At 39.8% G+C, this 19,305-nt stretch overlaps 1 protein-coding gene and 1 long non-coding RNA gene across 2 annotated transcripts in view; one reads left to right on the top strand and one right to left on the bottom strand.

Annotated features, from left to right (window-relative positions):
• Window positions 1-19,305, top strand: part of FBN2 (fibrillin 2) — a gene marked incomplete at its 5' end in the record, with an annotated part of 254,497 nt that overhangs the window by 183,556 nt on the left and 51,636 nt on the right. Inside the window, 11 exons of the mRNA XM_081088909.1 lie at window positions 632-760; window positions 1,541-1,666; window positions 3,849-3,974; window positions 4,391-4,513; window positions 4,669-4,794; window positions 5,147-5,272; window positions 5,989-6,111; window positions 8,568-8,690; window positions 10,337-10,462; window positions 16,218-16,340; window positions 16,887-17,009. Coding sequence (XP_080945035.1) covers window positions 632-760; window positions 1,541-1,666; window positions 3,849-3,974; window positions 4,391-4,513; window positions 4,669-4,794; window positions 5,147-5,272; window positions 5,989-6,111; window positions 8,568-8,690; window positions 10,337-10,462; window positions 16,218-16,340; window positions 16,887-17,009 — 1,374 coding nt within the window. The remainder of the gene's footprint in view (window positions 1-631; window positions 761-1,540; window positions 1,667-3,848; window positions 3,975-4,390; window positions 4,514-4,668; window positions 4,795-5,146; window positions 5,273-5,988; window positions 6,112-8,567; window positions 8,691-10,336; window positions 10,463-16,217; window positions 16,341-16,886; window positions 17,010-19,305) is intronic.
• Window positions 4,919-19,305, bottom strand: part of LOC308517666 — a 45,134-nt gene continuing 30,747 nt past the window's right edge. The window contains exons 2-3 of the long non-coding RNA XR_013995860.1: window positions 10,330-10,546; window positions 4,919-5,844 (exon numbers count right to left, since the gene is read on the bottom strand). This is a non-coding gene — a long non-coding RNA (uncharacterized lncRNA). The remainder of the gene's footprint in view (window positions 5,845-10,329; window positions 10,547-19,305) is intronic.

Genomic DNA, 19,305 nt, shown 5'->3' with positions numbered 1-19,305 from the left:
TTTTTTAAATTAGATCACATCTGAATGTGACATAAAACACACACACACACACACACACACACACAGAAATTAGGGCATATTCCAAGGCCCTGCCGAATATGAGCGCTCTCTGGCTCAGAGTTAGCTGGCTACATCTGCCTCCGAGGCTGTCCCTCTGTGGTTGGTCACTCTGCTCAGAGGCAGCAGCCCCCTGTTCTGACACCAGAGTGGGCATGGGTTAGTGTTGCAGAACCAGCATGGTCTTTGCATCGTGCATGAGATTTTTCCTCCTGTGTCCACTGCTTCCTCGTTTGCCATCTGCCTAGTTTGGCTCCTCCTGCAGTTGCTTGGTTTATCCATCTGTTACCATTTCAAAGCCACAGAAAGAAATCCCCAATTCCGGAATTCTTAAAGGCAAAAGGCCCCACCTGCCCATTGGCCATGACAGTTTTGGCAGTTGGGGAAAGGAATGCGCCCAAGGCCTGATCCCCTCTAGCTGATTTGCTGAAAATGCATCCTCAAACCGCTAGCCACTGACTTCCCCAACATTTCCAGTATGCTTCACCTTCACTTGGAAGGCCAAATCTCTCTCATCTCTAACACCTTCTCATCTCATTCTATTTTTTTATTTCTCTTAAACCCTATGAATTAGACATCGACGAGTGCAGGATCTCCCCTGATCTCTGTGGAAGTGGGATCTGTGTCAACACGCCAGGCAGCTTTGAGTGTGAGTGCTTCGAAGGCTACGAAAGTGGGTTCATGATGATGAAGAACTGCATGGGTAAGCGGCTTGAGCTCTTCCTCTCCAGGCTTGAAACCAATCGAGCCCAGACTCTGGCTCGACCATGGCTTGTCTCAGAGCTGTTGACAGCTTGCTTGGCAAGGAGTTGTGGTGTGAGAGAACACCCTCACATGTCAGACAGGAAGTCTGCTCCCAGATGGCTCTTGGGGAGCCCCAACCTCTTGGCACCTTAATGGCAGTGAGATACTGAGGCTGGATTCTGTTTATTCATAGAATCTAAAATCCACACAGACTACCCAGGAAGGATTCATTTTAAATGTATGACATTGTGTGGTGATCCCAAAATTTAGATTCATGTGAATCTCATGTTATTTTCCTTATTTGTGTGTTATTACAAACTCTTTGGTATTGCCCATGTGTTAGCCCACTCATTTTCAGCAGCCTATAGGACTCATTCATGCTGTGTAGAGGTGCACAGTCTAAGATTTTTCTTTCACTATGATTAGAGATGTAGACAGCAACAAATGATATCTGGAGTTTAGAGTGATATAAAGTAAATATTGTTTATTTTTATCTTGTGTGAACCTGTTTATTTCATACAAGTAAATTCTCTGGGAGCTCACTGTCTTCAAGAGTAGAACTTTAACCATTTATCCACTGACAATAGAAAAGGTGAGGTGAGCATTATCCCATCTCCTGTTCAGCCTGTCTCTTCCACTGAGTCACACTTACCTTGCATAATGATTCTTTCTCCCATGCTGTATGCGTGAATGTTTTTTCCTCAAGTTCTTTAATGGATCTCACATTTTTACCTTTCAGACATTGACGAATGTGAACGTAACCCTCTCCTTTGTAGGGGTGGCACCTGCGTGAACACGGAGGGCAGTTTTCAGTGTGACTGCCCCCTGGGACACGAGCTGTCCCCTTCCCGTGAGGACTGTGTGGGTGAGTTTGTCTCCTCAGCACATAAACCCACGCAGGTCAGCTAGTGAAGATGATAAAGATCATTGGCTGATTCTAGTAAACTTGATTCTGCCATCTGAAATCTAGCTGATTAAAAATGATAAATTCAGAGTCCCTACATTTGGATTAAGGCCATCTTTCGAGAATGCTGTGGGGACACACGCGAATGAGCCAGCATTGTCCTGGTAGCCTCTTTTTCATTACAAGTGCACCTGAAAGGATCCTGGGTGAGGGACTTTGTGTAAGGCCATGTCATTCCCTCTTCCAGGTAGATGGGATGGGATAGCTGCTCCTCTTGGAAGGTCTGCTCCCTGGTAGTTCACCAGTGCATATACCTGTGCAGTCACTCAGCAGAGTCTGCCTCTGTGCCCATGTCTGTCATCATAGGCCAGTGATGGTGAACCTATGACACGCGTGTCAGAGGTGACACACGAACTCATTTTTTTGGTTGATTTTTCTTTGTTAAATGGCATTTAAATATATAAAATAAATATCAAAAATATAAGTCTTTGTTTTACTATGGTTGCAAATATCAAAAAATTTCTATATGTGACACAGCACCAGAGTTAAGTTAGGGTTTTTCAAAATGCTGACACGCCGAGCTCAGAAGGTTCGCCATCGCTGCCCTAGGCTCTACTAGCACAGGTGAGAACATGTGAGCTCCCTTCCTCCCTCTTCTCACAGCAATACCAGGTCTCTTCCTTGTCCTGAGCTCAGTAGGGATGTCAGGGGCCACAGGAGAAGACCAGCTGTTGGTCTCGGAGCATTCCCACTACTGCTTTTCATAAATACACGAAGGCCTCTGTGCTTACTATATTCTTATATACTGGCTTTAAAACTTGGATTTAGCCAAGAAACGTTTTCTTCACAGACATCTTTCTTGAAAGTATAAATAAATAAGACAGTGTAAGATAGAGCAGATCACACACAAACATAATTTAAGCACATCTTAGTATATTTATTTATAAACTCTATTTATAGCGAGATCCTAATATATTAGATGAATCTTAAATCACAGACTAAACAGACACTTTTTAAAGGTAAATTTAAAAGCTTTAAACATTTTTATTTCATTTTAATAGTGGTACAAATAGTGTTTTTACACAAATAATTACAAAATATTTATTCATGGTTGTCAAACAGTGACTCAGAGGTCAGTTTCTAAGGTCAGCTTATTTTGTTGATTGGTTTTTATGGATCTTAGAGCTGAAAAAAAATGTACCTCTCAAAGGTATAATATACAATATAAGGTACATATTTTTGCATATAGAATAAAACATATAATGATCATAGACATACATTTGTATGTCACATAGTCGTCTTACTAATTTTGAGAATTGAGGATGAATTTCTTGCTATATCCAGTTATATTGTCATTGTTTTCACCTTATATTGTGCCTGCCAGCGAGTTTGTCTGATGAAAAGTGTCACTACCTTTTTCTTGCTGTTCTCTTATGACTTCATCGTTACTACTAGCTTATTTCATAGATCTTTGTAGGAGTTTTTTTTTTTTTAAGGCACTTGTTCATCTTATAAGGGTTAGTTAATTTTAAAATAGGCAGCATAATATGTAGGTCCACCTTTCCAGGCACACTGAACGCACAACTCAGTGAAAACAGATGAACAGGTGAGGGCCCTGTAGGCAGACCCTCTGTTCTGCGGAACCAGATGTCTTCCCTCAGGAGACATCAACACTTGACCATCTGATAGGACCAGCTGAGCGTGCCAATGTAAACCCATCTATTCAACGTGAGCAAGCTTCATTTCCGGCATGTGCTACATGTGTGTGGTCTAATGTGGTCGTCACTAGCCACATGTGGCTATTTAAGTTTAATTAAAATTAAATAACAGTAAAAAGTCAATTCCTTAGTCAGACTATCCACGTTTCAAGTGCTCAGTAGGAGCTACATATTGGACAGCCCAGATGTGGAACAGTTCTATCACTGTAGAAAGTTCTACTGGACAGCACTGTTGTGGGTAGAAATAAGAAATATAGAATCCAAAATTTTCTTAATATTCCAGATAGTGCCCCAGGAGATTATTTTACTTCCCTCTAAAGTACACAAAGCCCTTTGCAGACCATGGCTCCATTGCAGCATGTTCTTGATAGTTTGTGTGATGTTTTTAATTGTGTAAAACATTAATTCTGTGTTTCTTTTTATAGATATTAATGAATGCTCCCTGAGTGATAATCTCTGTAGAAATGGAAAATGTGTGAACATGATAGGAACTTACCAGTGCTCTTGCAATCCTGGATACCAGGCCACACCTGACCGGCAGGGCTGTACAGGTGAGACTAAGCCAGGGGGGTCTGGAACCTGTATTTTTCAGATCAGCCTAGGACAACTGCTGGCACTAACTCTATAATGAAGTCAATGGGAGTTATTTGTCCTAAAAATGAATCTAAGATGCCATGGTTTGGTGGTTTTGCAGAGGAATCTCTGGTTTTATCATAAAAAACTCCCTAAACTCCATAGTTATTATGCTTTTGAGCTCTTTATTCTTAGGTTACTGGAGCTAAATGTCAAATGGAATGCTGTCTAAAAGGCAGTAAAAAAAAAACTAAGTAAGATTAATGGTATGATGCTAAAGCAACATGAATAATGGGAAGAAAAATTCAAAACTATTTAAGTTTCAAAAGAAGAAAAGCTATTTATTTTTAAGGAAGTAGCCCTGACAAACAATGTGGTGGCAATGTTTTCACAGATATTGATGAGTGCATGATAATGAACGGAGGCTGCGACACCCAGTGCACCAATTCAGAAGGAAGCTACGAATGCAGCTGCAGTGAGGGTTATGCCCTGATGCCTGATGGGAGATCATGCGCAGGTACAGAAAAGAAAACACACACACTTTGTGCATTTAATTAATTTTATCTTACACATCTGGCGCCAGATAATTTGAGTGGAACTGGATGGGGAAAAATATCTGAGCTTACTCAAAGCCATCCTTCTTTTCATTTGATGTTAATTTTGTATCATCAGATATTGATGAATGTGAAAACAATCCTGATATTTGTGATGGTGGCCAGTGTACCAACATTCCTGGAGAGTATCGCTGTCTGTGTTATGATGGCTTCATGGCTTCAATGGACATGAAAACATGCATCGGTGGGTACCATAAAAGTGGATAAATATTTATACACACACACACACATACACACACATCCAAATTTAGGCACATTTATGCACGCACACACTTATAAACATAAGAAGAGGCTTTTTCAGTTATTTTAAAAATTCAAACCATTTTATTAAAAGATGTAAAAGCTGAAATGGAGAATTTATTTGGAAAAAATCCTTAAATACATTATATTTATCTGCAACACTGTATCTTGCAAATAGATTATATTTTTAAATTTTATTTGTGTATTTTAGTATTATGCTATTCAGTTTAAAAGATGGCTTTAGAACTACTAAGATGAACAAATATTAACCAAGATATTGAAAATACATTTTCTAGATGTGAATGAGTGTGACTTAAATTCAAACATCTGCATGTTTGGAGAGTGTGAGAATACCAAGGGATCCTTCATTTGCCACTGTCAGCTGGGTTATTCAGTGAAGAAGGGGACCACAGGATGCACAGGTAGGTCTCAAGCTTGTATCCTCCATGTTTCAGCTTCTTATGTTTCAGAGGCCAACCTTTGACATCATCTGCTCACCAGCATCCGTTAGGCTGTTACCCACACCAGGCTGTGACTGTATGTGTGATGAGGAGCTGACACAGAGCATGTGTGAGGTGTTTGGCTCTTCTTTGTGGTGGCACACCATTCGGCTACTCCACACCACAGAGTTGGCTGTGGACCCACAGGTGGAGTGGAGAGTGGGTGTGGAGTCTGGGCCCTGTGGCTCTGATGTGCTTCTGGTGGCTCCTGCAGCAGCGTCCACTTTCCTAGGAGGACTGCTGCCCAACTAGGAGACATGAGTAAGGAAGAAAAACAGTCTCTTTTTGGAAATAAGATTTCTCTTGTCATCTATAGTTCTACATGGAGTTTTGTCTGGCCCTGGGGAGGGGAAGGGTTGCTGGTGTGGGTAGGGGCTGGCACACACATCTATCAGGACAAGAGCTGCTGCATCTCCACTGGAAAAGGGCTGGCAATTTCTTCTAGGGAAGGGCTTGCTTGATTTGGATCATGACGTTTCAAATCTTGTTGGACTCTATGAGAAATAAAAATATTAATGTTTTCTTTGTACAGTTTTAGATGCCTCCACATTTTAAAATTTTATCTGCACAGAAGTATAGTGGGAAGTAGAACTAATTAGCTTGTATTTTATCTTCTTCATATTAACTATGTTTCTCAGATGTGGATGAGTGTGAAATTGGTGCCCACAACTGTGACATGCATGCCTCATGTCTAAACGTCCCAGGAAGCTTCAAATGTAGCTGCAGAGAAGGCTGGATTGGAAATGGCATCAAATGTATTGGTGAGTTTGCAAATGTAACTAACCTTGCCTAAGACCAAATTCTTAGAGGCTCTCCTTTACATAGTTGTTAACCCGCATATTTGAAGAGGAGCATGCTCTTTTATTTATTCTCTTGAAAACCAAAGGCCATCTTTAGTTGCAAGATAGTTCTTGTCTAAGAGTTTCCTTTAACAATAGTATAAATGATCAAATTACAACAGTATGCCTTGGCATCTGTTTTTCAGTGTGTAGTTCAGTAAAAATTATTTGATGTGTAGCCAAAAATTCAAACAGCTGTATGATGGAAATGACTAATATATTTCCCCAATCTTTTCATAATCAGTGAGATTTAAAACTTGTTGAAATAAATGAAGGGAATGAAAAGGTGTTTTCAGATAACCTAAGTCTGCAGCAAGTAGTCCATACCAGCCTCCTAATAAAAAATAGAATTTTTCTTCCAGAGAAATATTAATGTTTTGCTGGATTGCAAGGGGTCTGATTTAAAGAAAGGAGAATGGGGAAACAGTTGACATATTCCAAGTGTTATAGATCTTTAGCCAAAGATTAGTAAGTGTTTGTAACTGTGAGGCAGAAGACTGGATTTTCCCCTTGGTGTCAGGCACAGTGCTGCTTACTGTGCTCAGTGTTTTACATGCCTTAACAATAAAACATTTTCCAAATGGTAAGACTTATGAAAGTCTATTTAAAGTAGAAAATTAAGCAAGCTAAACTGACCTCCCCATGATTGCCCATTAAAACCTTATAAGCCTGCAGTAAGCATTAAAGAATAGCCTTAAAATCTCTTACCAATAATATATTAATTTAAATATGCATTTTCATCCATTTAATTGTTTTATACTTTTCAAATTTTTATGAGCTGACTATAGAATTTAAATTATCATAGTTTCCGAATAACTTTGCTAAGGAATGTTCTATGATGGCTTTAAGTCCAGTCCACTCGCTGCCCACTCCTAGTCCAGCCATCTCTATCGTTAATCTCACAACTTTTCAGCCATATCCCACTTCCCATTTGTCTAGTCCCACTTGACTCCTCTTTTTCTCTCTTTTAGCCTCCCTTTTGTGTGCGTCTTGTCCCCTATCACTCTGGTAAGCTATTGCAAAATAGCCTTCCTCCACTACCAAAGATTCTGCTGTGCCCAGGCTTCTCTAATACAAAATATCCTCCAGATTCCTCACTCCTTTCTATCTCCATTCCCCTGCCCTGGTCTCAACCATTCTCAGCATCCTCTCTGTTCCTCCTACTAATCCACTCTTCATATAGCAGCCAGACAAATGTTTTCTTTATTTTTATTTTTTCGTTAATCCTCACCCAAGCATATTTTTACATTGATTTTACATAGAGTGGAAGGAAGGGAAGGAGGGAGAGGTGGGGGGAGGGAAGGAGAGAGGGAGGGAGAGAAAGAAAGAGTGGGAAAGAGACATTGATTGGTTGCCCCTGAACAGGCCCGGACCAGGCATTAAACCTGAAAGCCTTCCATGCCTGAGCCAACACTCTAACCACTGAGAAACACCAGTCAGGGCACCAGACAAATCTTTTAAACCATGGACCTGATGTCTTCACAACTGTCATTTTAATCCATTGAATTTAGGATAAAATCTAGCTTCCTTCCATGGTATATAAGACCCTACAGCATCTTTCCACTATCTCTCCAGTTTCTTCTTCCATCAACCTCTTCCCCTGCACTATGCTTTGTCATCTGACCTCCTTTAGTTTGTCACACCAAGCTCTTTTCCTACTCAGTGTCTTTATATGTGCTGTTCCCTCTGTAAGCAACACCCTTCCCTACTTCTGTTCAGCAGGCTTTTATTCATTATTTAGGTGTGTAGTTAACTAAAAATTACTTCCTTATTAGAACTTTCCTTGTTCCTGTACTCCAAATTAGATGCCCTCTTTAGTCTTTCATAGCATTTTGTAACATTTCTTCCTAGTACATATAACAATATTTAATTTTGTTTTCTGTGTTTAAATCTTTTCCACTGCTTCACGTGGTCAAGAATCGCAGTGTCCTCATCTATAAAATTAACTTTTAAAATCTGCTAATTTTCCCTGCTCTGAAATTCAGTAATATCTTAGAAATTGACCATTTTTGTCTTGATTATGAAACCAGTGACAAAATCCGCCCTGCGTAGAAGCCAGAATGGAATAAGGCCCTGGAGTTTTTTTGTTTTTTTGTGTGTGTGTGGTTATGGGGTTTTTTGTTTGTTTGTTGTTTTGTCATTAAAAAGCTAGTTGATAAGATACCTTACAAAATGCTTGAATTTGTACTTTTGGCCCCTGTTCGTGGCATGAGCATTTTGGATTGTGAGAGAATTAGAATTGTAACTTTAGAGATAAACTAAAACACATTCCGTTTGGACAGTTTACATTTAAATTGAGACAAATGAAAACCTTTCTGAATGTTTTAATGTTCTATTTTTGTTTCTGAACTTTTCTGCTATGTTTTCTTGGCATGAAGATCTGGACGAATGTTCTAATGGAACCCACCAGTGCAGCATCAACGCTCAGTGTGTGAATACCCCAGGCTCCTACCGATGTGCCTGCTCTGAAGGGTTCACTGGAGATGGCTTTACCTGCTCAGGTAGGTGAGAGTCCTGCTGTGCGTTCTGGCATGCCTTTCTGGAACACTCTACATGGCTTTCTTTATTTGAAGAAAACTAGTTAAAGGAGGCTGAAATCCCTACCTCTGTTTAAAAACATACAGGTTACTGGGTATCTTTCTCTTACATTAAACACAAACCTGGAAAAAAATTTCTAAAACACTTTTGGAAGATTTAAAATAATGACATTTAGTAATCTTCGTTATTGCTAATGACTGTCATTTTCTCTTGCTTATTTATTAACACATTGGCCAAAATGCAGGCTGTGTCTGAATCAGACCCCCTGAATTCAGATTTTGCCTGTGCTGCTTACTTGGCTGTATACTAGAAGCCTTTGAAATGGACATAGTGATAGTAATGAAACCATTTATTTTGTTATTTTTTTTTATCACTAAATGAATGACACGTGGGAAAACTATTCAGCATCTTCAGATATGATATATGACCTATCCAAACACTGCTATTTAATGTGTTTATCAAAATCTTACCTTATCTCATGGTTTTGAAAGAACTTAATGAAATAAAACACATAAAGGACTTAGAAAAACGCATCATACAAGTTTAATAAATGTTAGCTGCTACTTAGCTGCTATTCATTCCATATTCCTTGAGGATAAAACATCTACTCATTATATTCATTTTTAAAGTTATATCATTTTTCTGGACATAAAGTATGATGCTTTTGTTTTTAAGATAAGTCTTTGTCAGTTGAATTTCAGTACACACCTTAAACCCATAACTATACGGACTCATCATTTTCAAATGCCTTTTTAAGAAAACATGTCTATTCAATTTTAAAGCATCATTACTTTTAAACCTTGGCTATTTCATCTCTCTTAGAATTTCTCTGCACCATGATGTGAAGGAAGGCGCATCATTTTGGTGTCAGATACAACTGTACTTAGATCCTGGCTCAGCCACAGATTAACTCGCTGGGGCTCCCACAGCTCAGTTGGCTGCTCTTGGCTTTGGTTCTTCTTCTAAACTTCACATGATTGGTGAACTAAATAAAAAAATTCATGTCAGGCAACTAGCACACTACCTGGCGAATATTGGCCCTCAATAAATATTGGTTTCTGTTCTCCTCCCTTTTTTCCATTCAATGGAATTAATAAGTTATCCTTTAGGTCTGTGAATAATGTCCATTTGCATAATTAACATGGAAATATTTTGATATGATTGTAATAATAGGAAAAAGCCTTTCCGAATTCTTATAGTGTCTCTAATTTGCTTAAAAATGCTTAAACTAGTGAAAGAATTAGTTATTTCTTCTAACACTATAATGTTTTCAAGTGAATTAACACCATTTTAACACCAATGGTCTTTGTCCTATCTAAATGATGTTGGTATAATACCGATGCAAGAAATTGGCATTAAATAGAACTAAGACAAATGTGAAAGACACCTGCATTCCTCCTGTTAGTCGTGTTAGAAGTTAATGTTCGGGTGTAGGTTAAATAGCTCCACTATCAAGTTGTATACCCTTATTTAGGTGAATATGATTAATTGTTGCTTCATGTTAATGAGCACTCACTCAAGCCAGTGAAATTGATTTAGTTATAGAACAAGGGGAAAGTGTGTCATGAAGTTTGGAACTTAACGGAGATGTCATTTGCTTACCCCCCAGATGTTGACGAGTGTGCAGAAAACATAAATCTCTGTGAGAATGGACAATGCCTCAACGTTCCTGGTGCATATCGCTGCGAGTGCGAGATGGGCTTCACTCCAGCCTCAGACAGCAGATCCTGCCAAGGTGGGTCACCAGGATTCCAACTCATTTCCAAGCTGGATAAACTACACCAAATGAAGCCACAAAAAGGGCTGGAATGGGCTCCACCTGGAAACAGAATACACAGCACATGCTACACATAAAAAAGTCATTCGTTTAAGCATGGATTATTTTGCCGAATGAATAATGAGGAAGGCAGCTTTCATCTCTTATGAAGTTTTCCTGGGCATGAGCCAATATTTGGAAGTTTGGCTCATTCTTTTTTTTTAACCATTTCTTTTTTTATCACTAAATGAATGACATGTGGAAAAACTATTCAGTTTTTAAAATAGGATATGCTATCTACCCCAATCACTGCTACTTAATGTGTTTATCAAAATCTAAGCAGCCCATTTTGGGCATTTGCCTTCGTGTTTTAGTCTGCTGTCTGCGTGGCTGGGACTGGAAGTCCTCCTCGGGACTCATTGAGGACAGTACTTTGCCTAATAGCAATGTCTCCTTCCTCTCAGTGATGACATCATCCCCTTTTCCTAGAAATGGGACTTTGTGACTAGTATCATATCTTTCCAAGAAAAAGAATTTGGATTTCCTTTTAAATTGGAGACTCAGTTCACATTACATATCTTTTGAGCCATCATTGTGTTTATAAGGAGTTTATCGAAATGTAAATAAAGGAAAAAGATTGAAAACAATTCATATAAACAATAAGGCTTGAACAAAATTAGTGATTCATAGAAAACCTTTAAAAAATAACTCAGGCTGACTGCTGCTAAGCAAAGATTATAAAATGAAACCAGATTACAGGCTCTTCTTCCTACACTAGTGTCTAATCAAATGAACAGAAATAGTAAATAGCAGCACTCACACACACTTCACCAGCAGCAATCCAACAAGACCAAATTATACAATCCAGGTTGGCTTGAAGTCGGGCCTGACTGACTCACTTACAGAAGTGGCACTGAAGAAAGTGTGTCTAAAAGATCATGGAATTTTTCATAAATATCCACCAATTTTGAGAGACTCTGACAAGAGGATGAATAGTGGGCCTTGGGGAAGGTGATATTAGAAATTGAAAGCGTCCATTCTCTGCACTGAGCCGCTAGATTGGGCAGCGTCTAATCCACTTTACACAAGGCAACTGTACAGTGAGCTTCGTCCCCTCCCCCCCTCCCCCCCCAGTCCTGGTTTCTTCTAAGCACTGAAGCCAGTCAGTAGAAAATGTGAGTCAGTATGGTTATGGAATTACATGATTTATTACCCATGTCAGTTTGACAAGAGTTAGTGGGAAAAGGAACAAGTAAGCAGTAGCCAGATATTTCTGCCAACATAAAATTTCAAAATTAATTCTTTATACGTAACACGGACTTTCCTCTTCATAATTCTGTTCCTTTATCTATGGCATAGAACATTCCAGAACTTCTCCCAGACCTCTCCCAAGTTGATGCTGTTTCTATTTACTGTACTTTTTTCACATGTTGATTTTCTCATATGTCTTTACCACCAAGAGAAATCCCAGTTGCCAGGGTAACTGAGAGTGGCACACCTATAGTTCACCTTCAGTTAAACACTGCTCCATTTAACTAAATGCCAACTTTTGAGATCCTAAAAATGTACTTTCATGATTGTGCCTGTTTCTCCTTGTATTTGTCTTCTCTTTTCCTATAAAATCTGGCTCATCCAGTTTCTACTGAATGTACTAATTTAATTCCTTGATGTCTTTCCATCTTACAAATAAATGCCCCTCTGAATTGACCCTCTGATCAACATGATCCACTCAGCATCTATTTTTTCACCACAAATTCTCAGCATTTCTAGGGTCTAAAAAATTGCTGGGTTGAGCATTTTCCAGTATTTCTTAACAAAATGGGAGAGTACAAAACCTGGAGGAACCTTCTAAGGGACATGTTAGGATAACTTCAGATGGACTAAACCTAGACACAGGCTATCCTATATAATAAAAGGCTATAATATGCAAATCAACCAGACAGCGGAATGACCAGTTGCTATGACACGCACTGACCACTAGGGGGCAGATGCTCAATGAAGGAGCTGCCCCCTGGTGGTCAGTGCACTCCCACAGGGGGAGTGCCACTCAGCCAGAAGCCAATCTCACAGCTGGTGAGCACAGTGGCGGTGGTGGGAGCCTCTCCTGCCTCTGCGGCAGCACTAAGGACATCCCCCTAGGGCTCCCGGACTGTGAGAGGGCACAGGCCAGGCTGAGCGACCCCCCCTGCCCCGAGTGCACAAATTCCGTGCACCAGGCCTCTAGTTTAATATAATATCTAAAGAGAGCGCACAGTGTAGCTCTTCCCATCCACGTTTCCCTGATCCCCACTTTATGAAACTGTTGTGAAAAGTGAGGCTATAGAATAGAAGCTTTAATGAAACTCATACCCCAAGATGTCTTCCAGGTAAAGAAAGGAAAATGTCAAGAAGCTCTATCTGAACTGTATCAGGGTATATAAAAACTCTTGAAAGAGCTGACCAAACAATGTGTACACAGACTGAAAGAAAACAGTGGTACTTGTTTAGGCATCCTATGGAATCATCAACAACAACAACAAAAAGAACATTCAGAAAGCAGATAAAGAACCAACCCAGAGCAGAAAAATACTGTTCAAGGGACAAAAACAAATTTCCCATAGGTACTTTGTGCCATGATAGATGACCTTAATAAGATAAAATTGAACAAGTTCAAAGAGATTATAAAAACAAAAAAAAAGGACAAAAAAACAAAGAGGGAGATTGCAGTGTCACAGGAAATAAATTATGGGGACCAATACAGCAAATTTATAGAACTAATAGAAACAGCAAAGAACAGTAGAGAGAGATGACATTGTAACTACTAACATATGGAATAAACTTGAGATAATAGCAGTGAATAGGAAAGAAAGAAATTAACACTATTAGAAAAAAGACAAAGACCATTAACAGAAGTATAATTGATGTTTCAGAAGTCAAACACCCCAAAAAATTGAATAGAAAAAAGTACTAAACAGTTTCCTGAAATAGAACAAAGAACTGAATGTACAGGAAAGGGTAAACCATTAGACAAAGATTTAGCCTTATTATTTTTGTTGACTTATGTCATAGTGAAGAATTGTTCCGACACTGATAAAAAAGGCAAGTCATGAACAAAACAGAAACATTCAATATCAAAAGAAACTAGAACACTGTGCCCACAAAGTTCTGAGAGCACATGGGACTCAAGAATATTATACCTCACAGCAGGGGTGGCTCAGTGGTTGAGTGTTGACCCATGAACCAATAGGTTACTGGTTTGATTCTAGGTCAGGGCACATGCCCAGGTTGTGGGCTCAGTCCCCAGTAAGGGATGTGCAGGAGACAGTAGATGTTTCTCTCTCATTTATATAATGTTTATATTTCTCTATCCCTCTCTCTCCCACATTCTCTAAAAAAAAATCAATAAAACATCTTTAAAAATAATATTATACTTCAGCAATTAATTCCATAGTTAATTAGTTAATTATAAAGACAACAGGTATATATTTTTTTTAAATATATTTTATTGATTTTTCACAGAGAGGAAGGGAAAGAGATAGAAAGTTAGAAACATCGATGAGAGAGAAACATCGATCAGCTGCCTCCCGCACATCTCCCACTGGGGATGTGCCTGCAACCCAGGTACATGCCCTTGACCGGAATCGAACCTGGGACCTTTCAGTCCGCAGGCCGACGCTCTATCCACTGAGCCAAACCGGTTTCGGCAGTATATTTTTTTACATATGAAATAATTGAGGAAGAAATCACCTGTGGGCTCTCCATTCTTAGGGGAAAAAAAGAGCAAAAACTTAGCAATGAAACACAGCCAACCAAGAATAAATGGAGAAGATGCAGTTAAAATATTACTTTAAGTAGAGAATTAGTGCGAATATACTGTAGAGATAGTGGTAAATGCCATAAACATTTAAAAGGTGAAGGTAGCCCTGGTCAGTGTGGCTCATTGGTTGGGTGCTGTACAGTGCGTCAAAGCATTGCCTGTTAGATTCCTGGCCTGGGCACATGCCCAGGTTGCAGGCTCAATCACCAGTAGGGGGCATGGCCGATTGATGTTTCTCTCCCTCACTTTTCTTCTCTCTAAAATTCAATATAAAATCTTTTTTTAAGTTAAAATAATATAAATAACAAAAATAAGATGGAAGCATATATGAATGCGAATTTTCCTATCATTCGTTGTATAGTATTCCTTAATACTGTCTAAAGATTATGTTTGAATTTTAACATAAAGCCAAAAGATGATAAGTTTTTTGTGTTTTGCATCAATTCTTAACATTAGAAAGTATTTTAGAAACTGTTGAGGTAAAGAAAAATTGATCTGATGCATACAAATGGTTTTGGCTTCATTCTCTGAATATGCATAGAGAAATATTTGGAATGATGTTTATCAATTACAGTTTCTTCTGGATGGAAGCATTTTGAAGTGATTTTGGTTTTGCTATTTTTTCTGTATTGTTTTCCGTCTTCCGTTTGATATCAATACTTTTCTGTATTATTTGAATTTCTGAGCAATTTTATAAAAACAAGACAGTAATCTCTTTAAAACCTATTTTACACCACTATTACATTATTTAAATGGAAGTTCTTTTTAACACAAGAAGTTTTTAAAAGTGAAATGCACACTCAGAGGGCTGATAACACAATTCCATTTTCAGTTATAGATCAACACAATACAGTGATAAACTAGCTTAATGAGTCTTTATTCATTTATATAAAGAGAATAATTTTGTTTATTGCAGCAACACAAAGAGTCACCTTTAAATATCAGCTGAAATTTTAAAAACAATTTGAACTTAAATCTAAGTTAGTTGAAATTCATTATTTTAATATTAATTATCATATTTTAATTGACCAGAGTCCTTTTCTGACTAAAGTCAGCACTTTAGGATAATTTGCATGGTCCAGCCTAAAATGACATGCCTAGTCTGCATTCTCAGAATATGAGGTAATTTGTGTATGAAATGTTCACCCTCTTCCTATGTGAAGAAATATAGATTATTTCTGCAGCTGTACACACACACACACACACACACACACACACACACACACACACAAACGTGCCTTCATTTTAATATGAATAAGGAGTGATTTTTTTATTTATTGACTGAGTTAAAGCCTCGTAGAAGAGTTTCATAAACTGAATTTCTGGCTTCAGTAGAGCTATTTTAATGAAATTTGTAGGAATGTGGGGCAAGGGATGATTTTATTTCATGCTTTTAGGAAAAAAATTATTTCCCTTTTTAAACTGACATTATAACAGATCAGATTATAGAATAAAAATTTTTAAAAATTAAACTTAAGTAATGTTAATGAGATCTTTAATATATAAAATAAGATATATTTTATATGTTGTAGGTATTTTAAAAACATCTTTTTGCACTAAATTATAAGAAGTTTTGAATTTGTTTTTATCCTTAATTTTCTTTTTTTTCATCTTTTATAATTTTATTGGTCTTTATTTTTAATTTTCACAGCCTTGTTCCTTTCACATGTTCATATTTAATTTTTGTATTTTTATGCCTTTGGAGAATTCTTTTTTTAAAGTATATTATAACCCAAGACAGCTAAAATACTGTCAATAAAATAAAATAATGTTTTTTTATATTTATTCTTAGATAAGTATTAGTTGCTTGCCATTTATTTAATTATCTTTTACTGCATAAGAATATCTGAGGAGATAGAAAAATTCATTAATTTTTTACATTAAAATATTTAAAATGCCCTTGTAAACAAGAAATGACTATTTTTTTTAAATTTTCAGATATTGATGAATGCTCCTTCCAAAATATCTGTGTCTTTGGAACATGTAATAATTTGCCTGGAATGTTTCATTGTATCTGCGATGATGGGTATGAATTGGACAGAACAGGCGGGAATTGTACAGGTATGGTTTGCAAAGGGTTTGATTGTGTTCTTATTAGATGAAATGAATATTTTGTGCTAGTTTTAAAAAATCCTCAGATTTCTACTTAGCTAAACTACGACTTGAGTTATACATTTTTTTTGAAACAGAAAATTGCATTGTGATACATTTATTTTTAAATGGAATTCATCCATTTTTATATAAACAGCCTAATATTAAATTTCTAACATGGAACTAAGAAATAATATCTTGTATATTTTCTTTGTACGTGTGTGTGTACAAAATTTTAGTTAAGCGAATAGTGACAATTTTTTTTCTTCATCAAAATTCTAACATGTAATTCTTACTTACCTATTAAGGACATTAACTGACATTATCATAAATACTATGTGATTGATCTATGGAAACCATTTTAGGTGTACTATATACAAGGATTAAATCTTTATTTTATTATGCTGAGGTCTTTATAATGATCTACACAAAAAAAATCCACCAAATTTTTTGGAGCAGCAGTATGCATAGAGAAAGTAAAGATCTTAACATGGGCATTTTTAAATGTTTTCCTAGATATTGATGAATGTGCAGATCCCATAAACTGTGTAAATGGCCTGTGTGTCAACACACCTGGTCGTTATGAGTGTAACTGCCCACCTGATTTCCAGCTGAACCCTACCGGTGTGGGTTGTGTTGGTAAGTAAAAGCTATCTGAAACAAATAGAATTATTTAGAGCTGAATATTCAAACTCTCTTGGCAATGAACTGTGGTGAGTATTTGCTACAATTAATTTGCAAACAAAACAGTTATTTTCCTTAAGGAAGTCTAGATTATCAAATCATATGGCCATTGTTATCATATTTATCTGCCAAGACATATTTAAAAAAAATTTTCAAGATATCTGCTCCAACTTCCTCCTCTCACAGGCTTGGGAACCAGAGCTTGCAAATGGCAGAGCTGAGGCCCAGTCCTAAACTGCTGGGCGCCCTGTCCAGTGCATTGGCCAGAACAGCTCAAAGTGGTAGAACTAATGGATTACTACATTTATCGCTCCTATGAGCAGGGTCATGTAAGGGTGTAATAAGTGAATGATGAGAGGAGAGGAATGGGAGAACTGGATTTCTTGAGCCAAACCATTGGAGTGAAGCAAGTTAGGAGATTGGGGAGAAGCAAAGAAGGCAGTAACAATGGTTAAGAATCTGTCTTCAATGTTCCTGACGTCTCTGATCTTTATAAAATAACTAGAGGCCCGGTGCCCGAAATCCGTGCACTGGGGGGTGGGGGTTCCCTCAGCCCAGCCTGCCCCTCTCACAGTCCGGGAGCCCTCAGTGGATGTTCTACTGATGGCCACAGTCTGGCAGCAGAGGCTCGGAGCAGGCGTCCCGTGTGTGTGTGTGTGTGTGTGTGTGTGTGTGTGTGTGTGTGTTTGTGTGTCTGTCTGTCTGCTAGGGCCTGCCCCCAGCCGCACCATGTAGGCTCGAAGCAGTTGCCACGTGTGTGTGTGTGTGTGTGTGTGTGTGTGTCCCCCCACTGGGGGTCTGCCCCCAGCCACAATTGGAGGCTCAGAGCAGGTACTGTGCGTGTGTGTGTGTGTGTGTGTGTGTGTGTGTCTGCTGGGGGCCTGCCCCCAGCCATACCATGGAGGCTTGGAGCAGGAGCCCCTCTGTGTTGATCTCTCAGGCTCCTGGCCTCCACTGCATGTTGTACTCTCCCTTGAGCTATGACCAGGATGGGGGTGCTACTTGCAAGCCGGGCTTTCCTGCTCCCGGATCGCCATGGTGACCGGGGAACAGGCCCAGCTGGGGGCTGCCCACAGGCCGGGCTTGCTCTCCTGCTCCCGGATCCCCATGGCGACCCTGGAGCAGGGAAAGTTTGGGGCTGCCCGCAGGCCAGGCTTGCTTTCTTGCTCCCGGATCCTCATGGCGACCGGGGAGAAGGCACAGTTGGGGGCTTCCCGCAGGCTGGGATTGCTTTCCTGCTCCTGGATCAGGCCCAGCTGGGGGCTTCCCTCAAGCCAGGCTTGCTTTCCTGCTCCCGGATCACCATGGCAACTGGGGAGCAGGCAAAGTTTGAGGCTGCCTGCAGGCTAGGCTTGCTTTCCTGCTCCTGGATCCTCATGGCGACCAGGGAGAAGGCGCAGCTGGGGGCTGCCCGCAGGCCGGGTTTGCTTTCCTGCTCCCAGATCAGGCACAGGTAGGGGCCGCCTACAGGCTGCACTCTTCTACTTACCAATGGCCGATCACCACAGTGACCCAGGGCCCAGCAGCACTTTCCTGCTCTCCGATAGTCATAGGGTCCCGGCTGGGGGCAGGGCTTAGCAGTGCAGGGCTTAGGAGGCACGGGGGTCCCAGCTGGGGGCTCAGGTGGCACACAGGGGTCCCAGCTGGGGACAGGGCTTATGCCCTGCTGCCCAGGGCTGCACATGGGGCCCAGATGGCACTCACGCTGTCCCGCCCTGCCTGTAGTATAGGATAGAGGCCTGGTGCATGGGTGGGGGCCGGCTGGTTTGCCCTGAAAGTGTCCCAGATCAGGGTGGGGGGCCCGCTTGGATGCCTGGCCAGCCTGGATGACGGGATGATGGCTGTTTGCAGCTGGTCACACCCCCTTCAGGGTGGGGGTCCCCACTGGGGTGCCTGGCCAGTCTGGGTGAGGGCCTGAGAGCCATTTTCAGGCTGGAAGGCAACTTATGCTCCCAGCCTCTCATTTTTTTCTTTTTTCTTTTTTTATTCTGGGATTTATTTACTTTCTATAGCTGTCACTGGAGCTGAGAGCCGGCTCCAGCTCTGAGGGCTGAAAGCAGGTTTCTAGGTTTGTTTGGCTTCTGTAATTGAAACTCTATTGCCATCACTGCAGCTCTAAGTTCTGAGCCCGCTGGCGGCTGAAAGCAGGTCTCTGGAGCTTGTTTAGTTTCTTTAATTGCAACATTGTTTCTTAGAATACAGCTTAGAGCCCAGCAGCGGCAGGCCAGGAACGTTGGCTTCCTCCGTCACT

The sequence above is a fragment of the Myotis nattereri genome (assembly GCF_964212035.1).
Source record: "Myotis nattereri genome assembly, chromosome: 4".
NCBI classification, from domain to species: domain Eukaryota; kingdom Metazoa; phylum Chordata; class Mammalia; order Chiroptera; family Vespertilionidae; genus Myotis; species Myotis nattereri.
Note: the sequence above shows the minus strand (reverse complement) of the source record. Positions and strands in the feature narration are given on the sequence as shown.